Consider the following 22,329-nt stretch of genomic DNA (forward strand, 5'->3'; position numbering starts at 1 on the left):
TGAGAATGAAGAACACACACTACCTTCCCTCACTCTACTCAGCCCTGCCTACCTCACCTACCTGCACATAAACAAAGCAAGTGTGGTCCAGGCAATCCCAGACTTTTCGTGTTAAAGCAAATAAATGGCTTAGCACCTCAGCCCCCCCTTATGGGTGTTTGCTTCTGTATTTAAATGCGTTTGAGGTTTTCAACATCGCCAGAACATTGACTGTTAAGAGGCGGAAAACATGCAATTGATAGCAGATGGGTGCAGCCTTTTCTGGCAGTGCTGCCGAAATGGGATCAATCAGTAGCACTTCACGCTCCATTTGTCTAACAGAAGCCCACCTGGGGAAATCCTGTGGAACTATGCCTATTAGGAAAACACCTTAACACATTTCTTTAAATAAAAACTCGCCAGTCGGCATTAATCTAGAAGAAAATGGTTTCTCCATTAACCCTCTCCCGCTTGCACAGCTCCTATCTTTTCTTCTTTTTTTGAACCAATGTCTCTTATTCTCTTTGCTGGTAGAAGACCAGCCAAGAGCAGCCCAGAGCAGCCTTCTAGAGCCGGCATCCATAGTGTTGAAACTTGGAAACTCTCTTCTTCCTAGTTCTTGATCTCATCGTTTTTCTGCAGACCTTATTTGTCAAAGATCTGCTGCTTCTCGGTTCATTTGCCACTTTCCCCATGCTGCCTTTTCTTTGTTTTTCTTGATCTCTTTCTCTCCTTCATTCAGGGTGTGTTAGGCTGGGATGGAGTGTTAGCAGCCAGGAGAGCCCTTGCAACCTTCACCACTCAACCAGCCCATGCCCAGGCAGCGTGAGGTTTCATGGGGAGGATGAAATGAAAATCAGGTGCTTTGGAGGTTCAGCAGCTGCCACGCGTTAATGGCTTTTCTGTCTCTGATTCCTGCAACTTTTCCAGGTGTAAAGTGGATATCTCAGCCCTCCCACTGAAGCAAGCCAACTGCCTGGAGCTGCCGCTGGAGAGCTGCCTGGGGACGCTCCGGATGCTGGTCACCCTCACGCCCTGTGCAGGAGTCTCCATCTCAGATCTGTGTGTGTGCCCCTTGGCAGATCCCAGCGAGAGAAAGCAGATCGCCCAGCGATTCGTGAGTGCTTTGCCTTGTTACACCCCCTCCTGACCCCCGCACCCACCCCCACTTGTAAGTTGAAACAAAGTCTATGAATTGAAAATCTGCCTCCAAAGAGATCCTTGTCCAAAGTTTAATGGTATGTCTCGTAAAACAAGACATCAGCCCTAGAGGTTAATGCATTAGTGAGAAGGTGACAGTAGATTAGAGTTTGCCTTCCTATTTTAAAAGCCAAAAAAAAGGTATTTGATTTTTTAGTATCCTGGATCTCTTTGGAGGAAATTGAAATCCTCAAGGGGGCAAAAGGTTGTTTAGCATGTCTGTATATGTAAATAGGAATTTTATTTTATTTTTTTACTTTTTATTTTGGAATATAGTTGATTTGCAATGTTGTGTTAGTTTTAGGTGTACAGCTAAGTGATTCAGTTATACATATACATATATCCATTCTTTTTCAGATTCTTTTCCCATATACGTTACTACAGAATATTGAGTATAGTTCCCTGTGCTATATAGTAGGTCCTTGTTGATTTTCTATTTTATATATAGTAGTGTGTATATGTTAATCCCCAAATCCTAATTTATTCCTCCCCACCACGTTTCCCCTTTGGTAACCATAAGTTTGTTTTCCAAGTCTGTGAGTCTGTTTCTGTATTGTAAGTAAGTTCATTTGTATCATTTTTAGGAATTTTAATATACGTTCACAAAAGTCGCTTTTTTTAAAACCAAATATTAGTGTTTGCCATGTTGTAGATACTTTTCTAGAACCTCTTAAGGTCAAGTGAGAAAGCGCTTGTGTCTCATAAAGCAAAGCCAAGCCGTAGACAGGCACGAAAGACTTATTCCATACTACCCTGAATAAGAGCAGTTTGTGATTTTTGCCTAAGTAGTTGCAATTTGCTTAAAAGTCCACTCAGCATTTTTAAATTAAATGGCTTTGTTCTCGTCATTATTTTTTGTGCTCTGGCTTTCTAGGTGTCTTTATTTGCATTCTCGTTTTATTCCATCTTCTTTGTAAATCAATGCATTTATTTTATTGCCACACACACGAAAGGCATGTTTTAGGAAAGTGGCATGGAAGTGAAGCAAAGATGAATCCCTATTTAATGGGAATATTATTCTCAGCATAGACTTCAGTGCCTCCAGACTCCTTCACTGTGCAGGCGTATTGATTAATTGAATAATCCTTTATCTTCAGGAGTACAAAGCCTAGCCACACATCTTAATGACAACACAAGATTCTGCATGCAAGGTTGAAGTACTCTAAAGAAGTTTTGACAAAATCCACTTTTAATATTCTCTTTGGTGACTCTAGTTAAGCAAATGAAAATAAAACACTTCCCCAAACTTTCCCATGGATAAATTGCACAATTTACCAAATTCATGAGGAGTGTCATGCATTTATAAGGTGACATTAGGTAAGATCATAATGACTGCTTTGAATAATGTCTGAGGATTCGAGGAGTACTCATTGAAAAGAGATTTGAAAAGCCAGTAATCAAAATAAAAATATCAAGTGTTTTGTTTTGTTTTGGTTTTTTTTGTAGCTAACGAGCTGACCAGCATGCTAGAGGGAAAGATACTGTGTTACAAGACACAAGTTCCAGACTCCTGGATTTGTTTTTTAGGTTTTAAGAATAGGTAATCTTCAAAGGCATTTTGCCTCTAAATTATGAAAGTACTTTATTTCAGATGTTTCCATCTTAGCTTAAACACTAGTTTTTTTCTGTTTGTTTTTTTTAAGATTGAAAATACTGTTTGAAGAAACAACTTCCAAAAGTTCTTAGGAATGGTGCTTCCTAAGGTTTACGTTAGGCAAACCTTAGCTGTTATTAAGCTTTTGTTATTCTTTCCTGAAATGCCTAAATAACAAGGATTTTACTACCCTTCCATAAATCCCTGGGGTCCACTTATCACAGGTTTTTAGTTATCTAATGATGACGGAAATACTATATCCAAAGGTTTGAAAGCAGCATCTTTTTCAGCAAATGTGTTTTGGAGGCATGCAAAGAGCATTTATTTGCTTATCTCTTATCTCATGCACAATTTCTAAAGAATGCAATGTGCGTAGACATCTAAATATTTCTATACATGCTTAAGAATTATCAGTAGATATATTAGAGCTTTGGCACATGCAAACTAAGAATGAAAGTAAATGTGATTACAGAGCAGAACTAGATGCTCAGTCTCTAATAAGCTGGATGTAACATGGACTAGAAAATTCATTCCATTTCCATCCCTACTCTCTTTCTGGTAGTAATAAGTGTCTACGAAGAGTCCAAGTTTAGTCCTCTGATATCCATAAAGTTTGTTCTAACTAGGTCAGAATAATGTTGCCTTTTCGGGTGATTTAAAAGTTTCATTAAAGAGAAAGGGGGAAAAGAGAATGAATGTAGTTCTACACCCATTTTCCCGGTGGGATGTCTGTACTATCACCAGGGGGTGATGTTAAAAGTAGATTGCATGTGCTTTGTAATTTGTTTATTTTGAAAGGGGAGTTAATTAATTCTCAGTCACTTTTAATCTGGTTGCTGCAAATGCCTAAGTTTCCTGTTGACTGATGCAATGCGCATTGGAACTTTTCTTAGCATTGCATGAGATAGATGATGATAAATCTAGAAGGTACTTCCTATAGGGACTTTTTGGCATTAAACAGTATATCAGAAAGCTATGTTCATTTGTGATCTACTTTTCTCCCCCCAGTGTTTACAGAACTCCCTGAAAAATATGAAGGACGTCGGCATTTTACAAGTGAAGGTTTTAAAGGCAGTAGATCTCTTAGCAGCAGATTTCTCAGGTATAGAAAAGTTTCATCTTTTTATTCATTTTTATTTATTTCCTGCTTTGAAATGATCCGGTGGCAGAGTGAAATGTTTTACTAAGTAGAAGCATGTACAGAGCAATCATACTCTTTCAGACAGAGTCACAGAAGAAAAAAAGGTGCAGACAACAAGTTCTCTCACTTCACATTTTTTGCAAAATTATCTTTTTCAAGTAATTTTACTACGATTAGATAATGTGCTAGTCCATTTAGCTTTCAAAGATATTTGTGGTTGATTCGTGTCATGACTTCTTTATTTGTTAAATGTTTGATGAAGATTTTCTATAGGACCTCAGAAGACAGATTTGACTTCTTGCCTTTTCTCTTGCAGCGCTGTGTGCAGACAGTGTTTTATTCTTCACAGGGTCCTAAATCTGGCTGGCTGGCACTTCTCTGTAACAGTAACCAAAGTCTTGGCCATGGAACCACTTTGCCATTGACATTGTTTTATACAAAATTTCTCTTGGTGTTTCACTACCTGGAACTTATAGACAGAGGCTGGAACTGACATGCTTTGTGCTGAATTATGCTTGACTATGAGGAGAGTAATCCAAACGTTCCTGTGTATGATCAGAGGATGCCTCTCCACTCATTGCCTCATTGCTGAATTACCCCCTTGTACTGACTAACAATTTAAGCACCTATATGACAGATGCTATTTACCAAGTAAATTGATGAATATGAAGGCTATTATACAACATGGATCTATTAATGCAGTAGTGCATTTTTGTTGTTGTTGTTATATCATAATTTTAGAATGTGGTCTACTCTCTGTATTTGTGTAACCTCTGAACTTCTGAGTTTGAGGTAGCTCAAACTCTGGAAAAGAGAATGTTAATTAGAAGCAATTTATATTACAAAAATGATGGGATATATGAACTTAGTTTTAAAAAAAGAGTTCTCCCCACCCTCCTTCAAAAAATAAACCAATGGAAATCACTACTCTATAAGCCCCCCCAAATAAGGTGATCTCAATTTTAAGGAAATGCCCAGTGAGTATATCCAAAAATGCTTTTTCAGCCAATATGAATATATTAATTCTCAGGGTTGTGGATGAAATACTTCAGTAATGACTTGTAATATTCATCAGTTTACTTGCAAATGTTTATATAGTCTTAGATTGATTTAGAAATTTTCCTTTTGAAACTTACAGTTTATGAAAACGCTTAATTCAGACGTTTCATGTGGCTTTGACAGAAGTAGTTTTGTCATCACTAAAGCACATGTAGAGTTATCGACCAGTTTTCCAGAGCAAATTGTGTTTTACTTTCATCTCAGTGTTTAGATACAACACTGTTTGAATCTGTGATTGTTGATGTCTCAGTAAACGTTGTCTCAGGCCCCAATAACTCATTTATGCTTTCAAGCAGTATTTTCAAATATTCTTTCTGTAGTTGTATATTTTGTGTTTGCCAGGAACTAATTGAAATGCATTAAACATTTTTTTAAAAGGCTTGTGTACAACTACATCCATATGTGGAAATACTTTTAAAAAACTTACCTTATTTGATGCTTCCTATCAGGTGACTTCCATAAAGCACCCCCAAAACTAGGATTGATGGCGGTTGTTTCAGGCCAATGTGAATTCTCCAAAGAGTACTTTGACTATTAAAGTGTATAGGAGAGAAACCTGGAAAATGGAAGTTTTTATAAAGATCAGACGATAAGGCAAAACCCACTTTTCAGAAGAATAATTTTGGGGCAAAATGCTACCATTTTGTCATTTTCTTTATATTCAAGATATTCAGTAGATAGTTTTGCAGTGGATGAAGGTGGTGAGTACCTGAGGATTCCATTAACAAAAAGCAGTGGTTAGAAACCAAATAATGCTAAGCGATTTAGCTAAATGCCCTGGTGTTTTACTATCTCTGTATTATTTACGAGAAAATCATCACTCTTCTGAATTGAAGCAAAGATCCTTGTCATTAGCTAAACATGTCTTTAGACCCTATCGATCTTTATTCTTAGAATCAAATTTCACAGTCTAATGATCTTTATATGTTGGTAGGCTCATCCAGTCTATTCCAAACCAAGGTGTTGCTTTAGGGCAACAAAGTGGACCTAATCCAGAGAGTTGTAAAGTAACTTTTCTATATGAAAAAAAAAGTGGATTCAGGTTGCTGTGAGGTAGCAGTAGAGATGTAATTAATGCCTCCGAGATGTTAACGATCATATCATACAGTGGCGACTCATACATTATTGCTGTTATTATCGTTACCAATTCACTTGATATGCAGAAAAAAAAAAAATGCCAGCTTCACTTGATCATGGATCTGAAGAGGTACTTATCATTGCCAGTGCCAGAAACATTTAAGAAATAAGTAACTATTTATACCCAGCATTTTCCAGTCAGCCTTGCTTTTTATAACTGAGTGTTTCATGGCACTTGCTCAGAGAACAAAATATTCACTCCTGCAAATTAAAAAGAACTGCATTTACTCTGAATAACCAGGCACATTCTCAAAGAATGGTGGTCGTTTTAGACAGTGCAAAAGGGAACTTTCCAACCTTCCTACTTTTTTTCTTGATAGTTTCTTTTTTTTTTTTCTGTAATTATTTGTTTCTTGAAAACAATACCAAATAACCATAATAACTGATGCTTCAAGTTAGATTCAGGGACTCTGATAAAACAAAAGTCCATGGGAGCAGATCTTGGCAGTGGTCCATATGGAGGTGAAGGTTACGGTTTGCAGAGTGCAGGGACCTTTTGTCCTAGAGGAGAAATGAAAGCACTTGGCAGCCCTGCGATCAGTGGTTTGCCAATTTTAAAGTTATCTATATTTTTGCAAGTAGCAATTAGAAAAAGAAAATATCAGTCACTTATGCTAATCGGATCAAAGTTAGGTGGATATTCCTCATGAGTGGTTATTGATGTTATGATTATGTAGCCATAAAAATAAATTAAACTTGGGGGAAATTGAATCCTCATTACTTTGCTAGCATTTTAGAACATTGGAATAATATATATCATATATATACATTATATATATACATGCACTAAGGTGAACTTCTTTGCAATTAAACATTTAACTTTTTTATATAAAGAAAAAAATTAGTGTAGCTTTCCAAATGTTATAAGGTATTAATAACCTAAATCTACATATGTTACCAATATTAAGATATTTATAAAAGAGAAAGGCTTCAGTGTTCTAATGTGTAGAAAAGATAATTTATTATTTTTTCAAACTAATTCATTCTTTTCTAAATATGCTATTTTATTGTGTGATTGAACCTACTCTAGAATTAATAAATTTAAATTTATATATAGCTTGGTATTTTTGTGTGTGTATCTGACATTTGTTTGTATATAAGTGAGAAGACTTTTTATTTTAAAGAATCGGAGGTAATTAACTTTTCCTGCAGTCCATCCCTCTAAAATTGGTGAAAGATATTTTAATGTTCTCTACAGCCAATATGAGATATGAATAGCCATACACAGTTATTCTAATAGAAGAGCCTGTCAGATATTTTTATTAAAGCATTTGTCTCACAAACACCTTGTGTCCAATGTAACCTAAAATTTTTAAGTAATAGGTTATCCTGTCTGATGTCAGTTCTTCTGTAGTAAACAAGGCCATAGCCTTGATTCACAAAACAGATGATAAATTGTACTTTGAAACTCAAGGTGAGCATAGCTGTTTGTAATGTTTAATGAGACCAACATACTTCACTCAGCTGCCGCTAGTCTTAGAACTCAGCTGTTTTGAGAAGAAAGCAATAAAAACCAAACAAAAACAATGCAGAGTTTGTTTCATAGGCTATAAAAAGGTAATCAAGCAGATAATAGGTAAACAGAAAAATAGTTAGGGAACTGAAATATTTTCTGATCAGAATTGTATTTCAGTACAAATGGCAATGCTTATCTTACCTATTGGGAGATCCACCAGTGAAGAGTAGGAAAGTATTTACTGTGTTCAGCGCATACATGGAGAAATGTTCTGGATAGCCTTGTTATAATTGATAGAATATTGTGGGGAAGCTTCCAGAATTGTACGACGGAGGGGCTCCTTCGGTGTATCAGTACTGAAACCATCACGGCCTCTATTTGCATAACGCACCTGCCAAAATTCAGCACTTAGTCAGTGACCCTTCTCTTATATTCTTAGAATCAAAATGTGGGTTTCACACATCTTCCTCCCTACTAATTAAGCTTTCTATATATTAATTTTGTTCTAAAAGAGTTCTTATATATTAACACCCTTCTCCTTAAGGAATCTTCCAGTGGCAGGATGGGTTATTCTTTAGTCTCCCTCCGCTTTATTCCTCCACCCTGTTAACACCACCAAGATGACCCTAGCCATTAAGTATTCTGACATAAAATAGGGGCGATAGAAGCTTAGGAGAGTTTTCTTTACCTCGTCATGCCAGCAGTGGCAAAAGAGCAAGGAGAACAGCATTGCAAGCCCACCTCCATATAGGATGATAGTAAGTGTTCTAACAACATAGCATAATAGGGTGTGGGTCTCAATAGCCCTTCTTTTGGTAGCACAATCCTATCTTAATTTTTCATGTTCCTGTCATAATACACTGTATGTCATGATGAGAAGCTGGGGAATTATCAGGAGGCAACGAAGGAACAAAACTGGAAATGCCATCTTTCCTCACAATTTGGAGTTACTGTTCTCCAGGGGTCTTTTTTATCATTGCGATTTTTTGTTACTTTCTGCCATACAAAACCCACCCATAAAACGCAAAAATTTTCCAAATATGTCTGGATTTTTTTGATTTCTTGGCTGTAAGATTGTCACTTGGACCCTTTCTCTGTTTCCAATGTTAGTAAGACAACTACCAAATTAACAGAATCTTGTAATTAGAGAATCTTTATCAGAGGAATGGAAAAGACTATGTTTTCAAGCAAAAAATATGGGTTACAGGGAGGTAGTCTTATGTGATAAATAAGCATGTCAGGGGCCATAACAGTGCCTGATCCAGGAGAACAAAGACACATTTAATTCAAGAACTCCATACTTCTTTTCAGGGAGCCCAGTGTAGTTTTCCAAATGCTTTTTGAGTTTGTCTTAATTTAAGAAAAGTCACCTTGGTGTGTAGATCTAGTGATCTTCAAGAAATGTTCATTGAGCATCTACTACAGATCAGACACACCTACCTGTAGGGAGCTTGTGATCACTTCACTCTTCCTCCTCTAGGGGGCAGTGAGTATCATTGATGTGGGTCAGGACCTTGCTCAAAATTGGGTGGCATTTTCAGTTGAGTGGTTCTTTGGCAATGCCATTAGGAGGAGCTCTGTTCCACACGCAGGGTTGCTCTCCCGTGACTGGTAAAGTTCTCCATTCATTCATTAAGTACACGATCCCTTTCCAAGAGACTGAAACTCATGCTTTGGGTAAATTAATGTTCAGTTCAATAATTTATTCACTGAAGATGAAAATTATTCCCCATTTTATTTGCTCTTTATTTTTATGGTAGCTGCCTTTCATTTTAATCCCCATGCATTATGGTATAGAAGTTGTATAGAAACAGATGTGTAAATCTTGGCTCTACCACATACCAGCCTTGGGTCCACTTAAGCCTCCAGCTTCTCATGGGTATTTTGAGAGTTAAATCAAAACCTAAATGAGCATACCTGACACATATTCCATGCTCAATAAATGCTATTCCCATTCTTTATTAAATTTATTTTTTTAGAGTATAGTTGACCTGGGGAATTTCACAGGTTATTGTCTTCTTGGTATTTTGTTTATGATTTCTCTAATTTTAAAAAATGTTGGAAATATCAGCGTTGCTAATCACTTTTAGCTTTTCAACCACTTTTAGAAATCTATAGTTACCACTCTATGATGTTTGTTTCTTTTTGTTTCTGTTTCTATTGCCTGATAAAAGTGAAGAAAAAACATGCTTCATGGTAGGAAAATTCTCATACTTAAACCAGTTTAGTGCTTGTATTCACATTTTGATAATATGGATAATAGTTTTATCGATATAAAATGCTTTTATGAGCTCATCAATTTTTTGTTGTATATAAAAGTGCTGTTTTGAGAAACTGTTGACCAAAATACTGCAGTTAGATACCATATTATAGCATAGAAATATTCCAGCCATATGCTGTAATACTGACGTTTGAGTAGTTTCTGTAAATTATAACACTAGCTTTGTTTTCTGTTGTTTTGTTTTTTTTTTTTTGAAACATAAGACTGCTTGTATCAAAAGAGAAATAAAATAGTCCTATGGTTGTTGTTCGTTGGGAATTTTAAGTCACATGTCCATTTTCTAGTTTGTTTTCATTGTCTGCTGTTTGAAGCTATATTCGTAGCAATACGTCCCCTCTTAAAGATGCCCCATTTTCAAAGGGTTGACTGTAATTGAATTTCTAGGAAGCTCAGCCATAGTGATTTAGTGCTCTTAATTTTCATGAGAACCTCATGGCTAGATGAGCCCAAATCAAGACCAACTTTTCAAAAACACGTAAAAAACGATACAAATCTGCCCTGGCAGGCCATCTGCTTTAGCAGTCTGCCAAGGAATATGAACTCTAGTTGATGTAAAGTTTGGGAGTTTATCGAAGATTTAGCAGTTTGTAGCTTACTGGTACCTTGTGAGTGAATGAGTTCAGTTCATTGATTAACAGCTGATCTTACTGGCTGGCTTCTTAGTAAGATCTTAATTTACTCAGCCAGTATACCTCCTCTGTGTGTGAGCCTGTGGTGGGTCCTGGTGACATGGTGGGGGAGAGGAATTGGTCCCTGCCTTCACATGGAGTGACTGCTAAACCAGTGACATCTAATGACAATGATACTGTCAAGGTCAAGAACAGGTGTCAAGGTTCATTAAAGGGACACCTGACTGGTGTTCCTGCAGGAAGTGATGTTTTAGCTGAGGTGTCAGGCATAAGGAGGGGTTAGCACAATAGAGCTGAAGGAAAAGCAGTTTTCAAATGAGAGAACAGCATGTTCCAAAGCCTGCAGGGCTTTCCCAAGACATGCAGAAAAGCAAGTGAAACTGGAGAACAGAGCAAGGGGACCCTCAGGGGCCAGGAGGCTATTGTATTAGGTGGGACTGGATTATATAAGAACATGGGGTCCAGGTGAAGAAATTAGAGACCTTTTTAAGTAGGGAACTGATATGATCCGATATGAACTTAAATACAAGTTTATTCTGGTGGCTGCGAAGAGCAAGGATTTTGGGGGTGCAAGAGTGAAAATGGGGAGATGTTAGGCAAATTCAGTGGATGATGGTGCTTTATGGAGCTTGAGTGGTGACAGGGGAATGGAATTAGAAGGAGGAAAAATTCTCATGTCATCAGTTCTTGTTTGTTCTCTTTGTGCTAGAATATTACAACATCAGAAATTTAGTTAAAAAACATTTCAGCAATAGTGTCCTCTTCCTTTGCGGACCTCACAGTCCTAAGTGAGACCTGTCTGTCCCCAGCTCTGGACGTCTGCCACGGTGAAGCGATCTGTCCTCATCTGCAGGATGCCACTGAGGCCATTGTTTGGATTAGAGATGCTTGCAACCCACTCAGGAAGGCAAGAGATACTTGAAAGTTAGGTCCGGAAGGAATAGAGATCAGTGTTTTCTCTTTCTTTAAAATCCGTCTCACAGCCCAGCACAGTACTTCACACATTTTAGGAAACCATAAATTATTTGTTGAAGGGAGGAGCAGGCATATCATACAGTGTGGCATTATGATACCCAAACTAATGATCATAGGAGATTGAGTGGGGAGCTCCCTGGAGTTTAGGGTGGCAGAGAAAGTTCCATGCAGATGATACATCTTGAACTAGGCCTTGGAGGTTAGTTGGTCCTTTTTTTTTTTTTTTTTTTTTTTTGGAGAGGAGCGGGGCTTGGGAGAGCATTGCAGGGAGAGGCCATTCCACACGCAGAGTTAGGAAGCATGACAGAGCCCCATACCTCTGTGCTGGTCAGGGGTGGGGCCCAGACACGCCGACTTGATAAAGGTTAGGGAATAGGAGATAGAGCAGCATGGATGGTGTGGGATAAGTTGTCAGAGAACACAGATTTTCAGGATGAACACTAGAATTGGCTCCAATATGCAAAAGTAAGGTTTATCAACAAACGGTTGGGGACAAGAATTTAAGGGAGAGATTTTGGAAATGAAGTCTGGAATGGCTGTTGTCCCCACTCCCACATCCACCCCTAGCCTGAGCTATAATGCTCCACAGTTAGCTTCAGGAATTACCTTCCTCTAGAAATTCTTGCCCCTTGTGTTGACAGTCTTTGGTGGCCCCTGGCTGCTTGATAAGTAAAAAGAAATGAAATTTTTAAAAAAAGCACCAGTCATGGCCTTCCAGGCTTCCAGCCAGTCTCTTCCTTTATCCAGCCATATCTTATATTTCCTGATCACCACTATTTAGCTGTATGTATGCATATATATGTATCTATATCTGTATCTATCTATCTATCTATCTATCTATCTATCTATCTATCTATCTATCTATCTACTTAATGAATGTTAGGCTCCGATCTGTCCCTATCTCCTCAGCAAGGACCTACCCATTTCTTTTAACCAAATCAGCCTCCTCCTAAACCTTGCTTAGAATTCACCTCCACTGTGAAATCTTTCTGGACTTTAACCAACCATATTAAATGTCTCTGAACTTTAGTCTTCTCATCTGCAAAATGGCACAGACATACCTTACCCCATAGAATGGACGCGAAGATTAAAGGAGAACCTGCGTGAAGCATCGTTTTCTGCACAGAGTGGGAGGAGCCTGGCTTCCTCCAGCCAACACCCATCACCAGAGCCGGAAGTCCCCTGCTGCCTTCTGTCACTGGGCCAGGACACTCTTCACAGGGCATGAGAGGGGCACGCATACCTTGGTTGTGCCTGCATTGGGCCCCTTAAATGAAATACAGGGCTAAATACAGAACAGAGATGTGCAGGTGTGCAGTTGAAAACAGGCAAGGAAAATATACAGTTGGAGATCACAGAGGGGAACAGCTTAGTCCTCTGGCAGAGGGTGTGAGTGAAGTTTTCACTGGAAAGGTGACATTTGCTGAAAAGCATGATTATTATGAGAGTTCCTTGAAGGTGATGACTTGGTGGTCTGTGTACATTGGGACCGGCCTGGTTCAGTGCCAAGAGCAGAATGGGCGCTTAATAAATATTTATTGGATGAATGATTTGACCTCTAAAATACTTTTATTGCTTGTCATTCAACTTCTGTAACTAATATAAAGGTAAAATTATTTAAACGAGGAACCTCCACTTGCCATTCAAGGAATACAAATGAATTTTAACGTGCTGTTCAAAAATAGCAAAGGCTATTGAGAGCAAGGCACTAAAACACCACCCGACCGTGAATCTGAATCGCTAGTGGTATAGCCGTGTCAAGGTGACACGGCATCTGGATGTAGAAGAGGTCGTCTAGATGTTTTACCTGTACAAACAGGTGGAGCAAAGAGCAAAAGTGCAGACCCAAGTGTATATATGTCACTTTGGTACTGTTTGCTTGGTACTCTTGGGAAACATTTGTGATGGGAGATCGTTTTATCATGATTGAATAAAAATACTCATGATTTAAATTTTTTTGAAAGTCCCTGTCTATCTGGAATCTTTGAAGGGCAAGACATCAATCCTAAAGTGTATATACATTACTCTATAAATGTGTTAATGTCTTCTCTTCTTCTTCCTCCTCTCTGCCTGTTTACACTGTAATATTAATAAATGCAGCATTTTAATGAGCTTTGAAGGAATTATCTTCAGAGAGTCGGCGCAGTGTGTTCCTTGGAGACACACAACTGAAGTTCCCAGTTCCTGGAAGGAAGGCTGTTCCTTCTTAGCTGGGATAGCGGAGGAGTGTGCTGGAGAGACGGGGGGTGGGCAGGGCTCAGCGCACCTGTGCAGGCACAGGCCCGGACCCTCTCCACGTCGCTGTGGAGGAACCCCCGGGCTTTCATTACAAGTCTCAGACGGCTCCCCCCGAGCGAGTGCTGGTGGGATGTCATGTCAGTGTCACCTCCCAACAGTCTGACAAACGGTTAAGTAGCGGTTTCAGCTTGGGTTGGGGAGCTGAGCATTGTCTACCTGAGTATGAAGCTGAGAACATATGTGTTCTTTCATGTTCATGTTCTTTTCATGTTACTCGAGAGATGTCATGACCTTCTGCACTGTCACCCAACCCCTACCCCGTGCCCCGTGAGACACAGTCCCAGAGTTAAACTGCCTTTTGAAAAAAAAATGAAGTGTAGTGAATTTACAGTGTTGTGTTAGTTTCAAGTGCACAGCAGAGTGATTCAGTTATACACGTATGAATCAGATTCTTTTCCATTATAGGTTATTACGAGATATTGAATATAGTTCCTGTGCTATCCAGTAGGTCCTTGTTGTTTATCTGTTTTATATAGTAGTGTGTTAATCCCAAATTCCGAATTTATCTCCCCACCTCCATCCCCTTTGGTAACCGTAAGTTACCAAAGTTTCCTATGTCCCTGAGTCTATTTATATGTTGCAAATAAGTTCATTTGTATCAAAATTTTTTTAACCAGCTTTACAACAAATGCTAAAGGAACTTATCTAGGCAGAAAAGAAAAGGCCACAACTAGAAACAAGAAAATTATGAAATGTATCATTTTTTTTTTAGATTCCGCAAATAAGTGATATCATGTGATATTTGTCTTTCTCTGTCTGATTTAGTTCACTTAGTATGATAATCTCTAGGTCCATCCATGTTGCGGCAAATGGCATTATTTCACGTTTTTATGGCTGAGTAAAATGTCTTAAAGAAGCAAGACTTTTTACAGATGCAGATGGATTTGTGTGTGTGTTTGATTTGGGCTGCCCAACATCTGAAACCCCTTCTAGGTTTGGGGTGCTTCTCATCGAATGTTTTGGAGAAGGGCTCAGAGCCACTTTCATGTGGTAGAAAGCCACTGTGTACTCCCTTTCTGAGCCCTGGAAGTTAGGGCATGAGGATTTGCTAGGCAGGGGCAGTCCCTTTACATCTACATCAAGTGAGGCAAAGAAGCGGGAGTGGAGAATTCATATTAGAAGCAGCTACATTTAGGGTCCGGGGTCGGAAGTGTCAGTGGGGCCAGTTTTCCTGGGAAGCAGAGGCCACGCCAGACTTTTCCTGGGGTGAGAGATTGACTGAGATTCTGTGCCTGAGTATCCCTCAGCATTCTTTGGTTTCTAGTGATTTTTCCAGCCTGATTTTCCAATCTGTGGTCTGATCCTGAGAGCTGCTTGCTATTATTTTAATAAATTCCTTTTCTGCTAAATTTAGACAGGGATCATTTCCATTGTTTGTAAGTGACGACCCCAATGCATTCATCTGTGTCCATGGCTCGATCACTGTCTGCTGGCCACTGAGATAATAGCCTTGACTTAAAAGCTTTGGCCAGGCATCCAAGTGTCCAGGCCACTAGTCAGTTGAATGGAATCTCCTATTTAACCCTGACTCTTAGCCATACAGCTGCTCTTCTTTTCTTCCTGTTTTGAAATATCATCTTCATGCTGGCTCCTGCACATGTGTCTCTCTAATGACTTGCAATACTTCAGAGCTCCTGGTTATTAAGTGAATTAGATGTAGGTTCAGTGACCTGAACGGTAGGCCAGTAGGTCAAGTGGCCTGAGCACTGTCTGAGTTAGGCCCTGGTCTGGGATTCCTTGGCCATTTGTAGGAGGCACATCTGTCCTTTTGCCCCCAATTAATTTAGTACACACCGCTTTGTAAAGCGCCAGTGTGCGCAGAGGTAGGCCATGTGTTCATGTCCTGAGACCGTTAGAGACCCTGACAGTTTCAACTCTGGATCCCTCTGCCAAGCCCAACAGAAGGGGAGAGACTTCTTATGCGGTAACTTTCTGTGTTCCCCTTTGGATTCAGGGTTTTCTAATCTTTTTATTTTTTTCTTTTGGAGGCTGTGTGAGGCAGGGGGGAAGAAGAAGAGGTGAGATGGGAGAAGTAAAGGTTAAACTTCATTATTTTTTAAGATAAAAACTTTGAACTTAACCTTATGAAATTAGACTTCTGCATGTGTCTGAGCACCAAAAATGTCCCATGTGTATTCTCACCATTTACTAAATATATAAGATCCTATGTGTGTGTGGCCACTCACTCCAGAGCAGAGTTTTAACTCCTAAATAGCCATGGTTACACTTTTTCTCATTTCTCTTATCACCTCATAGAAGCATGTAAGTTATCATAGACTTCCAGTTGTAAACGAGTAACTATATTCACTCAGGGACTTCCCTGGTGGTCCAGTGGTAAAGAAGCCGCCTCTCAATGCAGGGTATGCGGGTTCAATCCCTGGTCGGGGAACTAGGATCCCACATGCCGCGAGGCAACTAAGCCCGCGCGCCACAACTACTGAGCTCGTGCGGCTCAACGAGAGAGCCCGTGTGCCGCAAACTATAGAGCCCATGCGCTCTGGAGCCCGAGCGCCACAACTAGAGGGAGAAAACCCGCACACCGCAACTAGAGAGAAGCCCGCGTGCCACAGCGAAGAGCCTGCGCGCCGCAACGAAAGATCCCGCGTGCCTCAACGAAGACCCCGCGTGCCGCAGCTAAGACCCGATGCGGCCAAAGAAAGAAAAACAAATTATATTGGCTCAAAGAGAATTTAGGAAGGAAACAGAGATGTGCTTCTGTTTTAAAACAAAACACAAACTTGGACTCTCTCACGTGCCACATTGACACCTGCTCTTGTGAAACCAATGTTGCCACTGCTCTCAAGGCTGCATCTGGGTTGTGTGTCAGTCCCAGTCCAATAAGTGTGCTGACACCTATATGTCTGTCCACCTCCCAAATTCCCACACAGGGCTTACACGGCTTGCTGAAAAGAGAGGCTCATGTTCAATCTTTTAGCAAGCACAATTTTTTTTTAATTGAAGTGTAGTTGATTTACAGTGCTGTGTTAATTTCTGCTGTACAGCAAAGTGATGGTTGTACATATATATATATATATACATATATATATACATTCTTTTTCATATTCTTTTCCATTATAGTTTATCACAGGGTATTGAATATACAGTAGGACTCTGTTGTTTATCCATTCTATATCTAATAGTTTGCATCTGCTAACCCCAAACTCCCAATCCATCCCTCCCTTACATCCCCTTGGCAACCACAAGTCTATTCTCTATCAGCAAGCCCAATTTTATTGTTAACAATATGTGGAATCTAAAAAATGATACAAATGAACTTATTTACAAAACAGAAACAGACTCATAGATTTAGAAAACAAATTTATGGTTACCAAAGGGGAAAGGTGGGGTGAGGGATAAATTAGGAGTTTGGGGTTAACATATACACACTACTATACGTAAAATATGCAGTCAACAAGGACCTACTGTATAGTACAGGGAACTCTACTCAATATTCTGTAATAACCTAAATGGGAAAAGAATCTGAAAAAGAATAGATATAGGTATGTGTATAACTGAATCACTTTGCTGTACACCTGAAACTAACACAGCATTGTAAATCAACTATACTGCAATATATAATTTAAAAAAAATAATAATAATTGGAAAAAAGTGCATGACTTTTGTTCACTTTGCCTCTTGCCACTTTTGAGATTCACTTGCTTCTGACCAAGGAGATTCCTTTGTTTCTGACCCACGTCTGTGTTCTTTTTACAGGGAAGAGCGATCCCTTTTGCTTGTTGGAGTTGGGAAATGACCGACTTCAGACACATACCATTTACAAAAACCTCAACCCTGAGTGGAACAAAGTTTTTACATTGTAAGTACTTTAGCCCCTGGAATATCAAAGAGCAGCTTTAACTCAGAGACCAATTATCCCTGATATGTTTGGGGCAGTCTGGGGCTCTTGAGTGGAACTTCCTGTCCATTTTTATGGGCAAAGAGTGAAGTTTATTGTTTTTCTTTTTCTGAAAACCTTTTATGCTTTCATTTTATAGAGTATAGTGTTAATAATAGAAGAGACCATTTGGAACTGCAAGGGAGTGTTATAGGAGAGGCATTTGTAAAGTAGGTCTTTTAGTGACTAAATTAATCTGGGAGTAGAAGGAAGCTTCCATAAATCCAGAGTAATTCACTCCTGGGTTCAAGGAAATTACAAATGTAGACCTGTCTTTAATTCAAGGAGCTTGTATGGTACAACATTATTTTAATATCTGAAGGCTTGTATTCTGCCAGAGTCTTTTGGAACATATAGATTATCTGCAATTCCTCAAGGACTCCCAAAGGCCCCTTATGTTCCAGCTTCTCTGAATGACCTGCTCCATAGTGATGCTCACTTTTCAGACTCAGGCATTTAGGAGGCTGGGTATATTCCTAGTTTGCTTTAGATTCCAAGGCGCCTGGACATCAAGGGGGAGGCCCCTTTTTCAATTTGGGTGAAATGGTGGTACACTGGCCTCACAACACTGAAGAAATGCTCTGTCTGTGCTTATAACTGGAAGAATATAGTTCGTATTGAATGCAGTTGGTGGTTCCCAAGCAGAAACTTCCCAAGGATCTATGGGAAGAGGATGTACTGTGCTAAGCAGGTTTGCTAATTGCCATATGCAAGTCTCTGGTTTGGTCAACACCCTGCCAATGACCATGGCTCCGTGTTTCATTGTAGCCAATGTCTGGCTTCTGGTCAACATAAAAACTGTTTACCAGTATGTAAATATGCATAAGACTTTTAGTACTCTGTGTTTCAACAATAGGATGCTTTCTAGGGATCTCGGCAAGTAGTGATTTTGACCATCTTTTTTTTTTTAAGGGAATTCTTCATTAGTTTAAAGTAAAGTAAATCTGATTTTTGTTCTTCTCATTTGGAAGCTACTTTGAAATCACTGTCCTCCTTATTCTGTCCCCTGTTCTCTTTCTTTATCCTGTTTCTTTAACGGTTCTGCCCTTGAGTACACATATACATGGAAAATGTCATAGTAAAAAAGTTGACTTTTTTTTTCCATATGGATGTCTGAATCTTCTCTGATGGAAGGTTTGGGAATACAGTCAGTTTGATTTAATTTTTGGAATTTAATTAAATGGTACTTTTATACTCTGAGGACATACAGATTTAATTAGTGAAACCGTGTTTTCAGACCTTCATGGAACAGACTTCACTTTTGTGTTTTTGTATCTAATACATGGTGTGTTTCTTGTTTCAGTCCCATTAAAGATATTCATGATGTTTTGGAAGTGACTGTGTTTGATGAAGATGGAGATAAACCCCCTGATTTTCTTGGGAAAGTTGCCATTCCCTTGCTGTCTGTAAGTTACCTTCGTTAATATACAGTGTGTGAGTCATTTTACAGTTGACAAGTTTCTATGGTCTAGAGTTGCTTTATCTTTGTCAATCTGGGGGGGAAAATGTCCTCCCAGCTATAGCAGGAAACAGCTGCTTTATTCCTTCTCCTTCTCCAGTATTTTCAGTAGTTTCAGATGTAAAGTCACATAATTTTCTCTGTGTGTCAATTGCGTATTGATTTAACCAACCAAAACATTTTGACCGGTCTTTCAATCCACACTCAGTCTTTCCATCTTAAGATAGGAGTTTCTCTTTTGTTTCAGGGAATACATATCTATGACTGATTTTCCATTGGTGAATGAAAAACATCCATGTTTTTCTTCATTGCATCCTTACTGCCCATTTCTTCAAAGATTACTTGCTGTTAACTGCATAGTTATTCTCAATTCCACTAAAGACCATTTTCTCAGAAATTCTGTTTGTCTTTTTAGCAGTCCCGTTTGTTTTCAGTTTCCAAAAGTGCTTTGTGAAAGAAAGCAGAGAGCCTCTCTTGGAAAAAGAGGGCTGTTTTGGTAGTCCCCTTAAAAGGTAATGTGTCAGAGTGAGCTAAGAGCTGAATGAAAAAAAATACCCTATAAAATTCAGAGGGGAGAGCATCATATAATGTCTTTACGTGGGCAAAGGTGGAAAGCTGGGATCCGAATTCACCTATTAATTGGGCATTTGTGTTTACGCCAAATGTACTCTTCTAGAGGAGAGAATTTCAGTTTTTCATCCAACCATTCATACAATGTGTGGTAGAGTTGTAATGGCCTTTTATCTGTGAGGAAGGCTTTATTTCTTTCTTCCCAAAGACTTATTTCCCCAAAGCTCTTAGTGCATTTTTGTGGCTGGAGCAGTCTGTAATTTATCCATGAGATTAGACTAGCTCATATGGTGTTTACAGAGGGGGAAACGCTGCACCTCTCAACATCTCTTCTCTTTTTGATTGGCTTGGTTAATTTCTCCCCAAGTTCTCATATCCCTGATGTTACTTGGAGAGCGTGGTAGAGCAGCTGCTCCCTTGCAGAGCTGGCTGCTGCCGAATGTTCTGAGCCACCAGCAGCAAGCCACGCCCACTCTCAGAGAGGAGATGGTGATGTGGGATTTCCCTCCTTTTTTTTTTATTACAACTTTGTCAGTTATTCCTGAAAGAATACATGTGACAGGAACATGGGGCACAATTTTAAAGAGGCCTAAAGGGACAAGGAACCAAGGCTCTCCTTTAGAATTTAGTGTCCTTTCTCTCTAACATTTTTTTTTTTTTTGGACATTTCTCGTCTTGTTTTTATAGATAAATCCTTAGTAGCGTATTTGATTCCTTGCTGGGTGAACGCCACTTTGTACCTTTATTAACCTCTCTCTGTTTCGCATGTAAACATTTTGTGTATTTGGTCTTCCTAGAATACCAACAAGTTGACCGACTTTCTTTCCTCCCTCCCTCGTAATGTACAATCGCTGTACGCTGTGGAGTTAGATCTAAGAAATTACCGCTGGCTAAATCAGGTTTAGGGTTTCTCAACCTCAGCACTCCTGACATTGTTGGATGGATCGTTCTCTGCTGCGGGGGCTGTCCTATGTACTGTATGAAGTTTAGCAGCATCCCTGACCTCTACCCACTAGATGCCAGTAGCACCCATCCACCCATCGCTATTGTGATAACCAAAGATGTCTTGCAACATCGCCCAGGGCTCTGAAGGGGGCAGAGTCACTCCCAGTGGAGTGGAGAACCACTGACCTCAATTAATAGAGCTTTCAAACTATATCCTTCTAAATACAAGATAGAGTGATTTGTGAAAGACTTTGTTTCGATGAAAGCAAGCCCATTAGCCCCCTTCACTTTTTCAGGTTGCTGATAAGCTGCCCCACAGTCTAAGCATGCATTTGATAAATATTTATCAAGTGTTCAGTGTGTGCCAAGAATTGTTTTAGGTGGTAATGTTCTAACAATGATCGCAGTGAAGCTATGTCCTCTCCTGGAACTTATCTTTTGATTGCAGGAGGCAATATACAAACCAGAAACAGAAAAAGAAAAAAAAAAAAAAAAAAGCAGTGCACAGTAGGTTAGATGGTGAAAAGTGCTATGTAGAAAATGAAGCAGGGGAGGGGCCTCCAAGAGGATGTGTGTGGGAAAGGGATGCAATTTTCCGTGATTCAGGCAGCGATTACCTCACTGGAAAGGGAACATTTGACTGAGAACTTAAGTAGGTAAGGGCGGGGAGAAAACCAGGAGGGTATCTGGGGAAACTCTTCCAGGCAGGAAATCTTCAAGTTCAAATGTTCCAAGGCCAGGCCTTGACTGTCAAATTTCAAAAATAGCAGAGCAGTGTGGATGGAATAGAGTGAGTAGAGAATAGCAAATGTGAGATAGGAAAGGATAGGCGATAGGATGGTGTGGAAGAGGACCTTGTAGGACCCTGACAGCCTGAAAGTTAGAAGGACTTTGGCTCTTGCTTAGTGGTGATGGGAAACCACAGGGAGGTTTCCAGCTGGGGAGTGTTTGATTTGGTTTATACTGCTTGTTTCTAATATAAATGTAGCACGTGGAGAAATAAGCCCAGATCTGAAAGGTCTCCACTGTGTAAAGGCAGTGTGGCCTGAGCCACGTTTCCCCTTAGGGACTTTGGGGGCCCAGGGATGTTGAGCTGAATAAGACATTTCAGTTGTTGTTGTTCAGCATGGCTGTTTCAGTTCATATTTATTTCCAGTGCTTTGACCAGTAGATTGGGAAAGTGATCAGATCTTACGTAAGATCTGTGTGGTCTCTTCCCGATGCACCCGCAACATACCTTCTCCAAATGAATTGATTCCCTACCTAAAGTGTAGATATAAATGTGTTAGAAAAAAAGGCCATAACCCTCAGTATCTGTAACAGGCAAATTTTGTTTGTTATTTCATTGATCATTTGGTTTTTTAAAAAATTTATATTACTTATATCTATAGTATTTATATTTATAAATTTTGTTTCTATCTATAATTATTTTAAAATAATTCTAACTTGTGATTTAGAGGGTATATTTTAAAATGTATTTAGATCTAGGTTTTTTCTTTATTTAATGTCTATTGAGCAATACTTACCTAGCAAGCCCTGTGCTGTGCACTTACCATATGGTACATCATTAATTCTATGACAGCCTAATGAGGCATGCTTTATTATTATGACCATCTACAAATGAGGAAACTGAGGCAAAGAAAGACCTGTAGCTGGTAAGTAGGGGAGGCTGGGTTTGAATTAGGCAGTCTCATATCAGAGCCATCCTAAG

General features: G+C 39.3%; 1 protein-coding gene across 6 annotated transcripts in view; it reads left to right on the top strand.

Moving 5' to 3' along the window:
* Positions 1 to 22,329, top strand: part of MCTP2 (multiple C2 and transmembrane domain containing 2) — a 189,449-nt gene that overhangs the window by 69,506 nt on the left and 97,614 nt on the right. For all 6 annotated transcript variants that reach the window (XM_059912573.1, XM_059912567.1, XM_059912568.1 and 3 more), the window contains 4 exons: positions 910 to 1,096; positions 3,782 to 3,875; positions 17,464 to 17,566; positions 18,948 to 19,050. In XM_059912573.1, coding sequence (XP_059768556.1) covers positions 910 to 1,096; positions 3,782 to 3,875; positions 17,464 to 17,566; positions 18,948 to 19,050 — 487 coding nt within the window. The remainder of the gene's footprint in view (positions 1 to 909; positions 1,097 to 3,781; positions 3,876 to 17,463; positions 17,567 to 18,947; positions 19,051 to 22,329) is intronic.

Source organism: Balaenoptera ricei, chromosome 2 (assembly GCF_028023285.1).
Source record: "Balaenoptera ricei isolate mBalRic1 chromosome 2, mBalRic1.hap2, whole genome shotgun sequence".
Taxonomy (NCBI): Eukaryota; Metazoa; Chordata; class Mammalia; order Artiodactyla; family Balaenopteridae; genus Balaenoptera; species Balaenoptera ricei.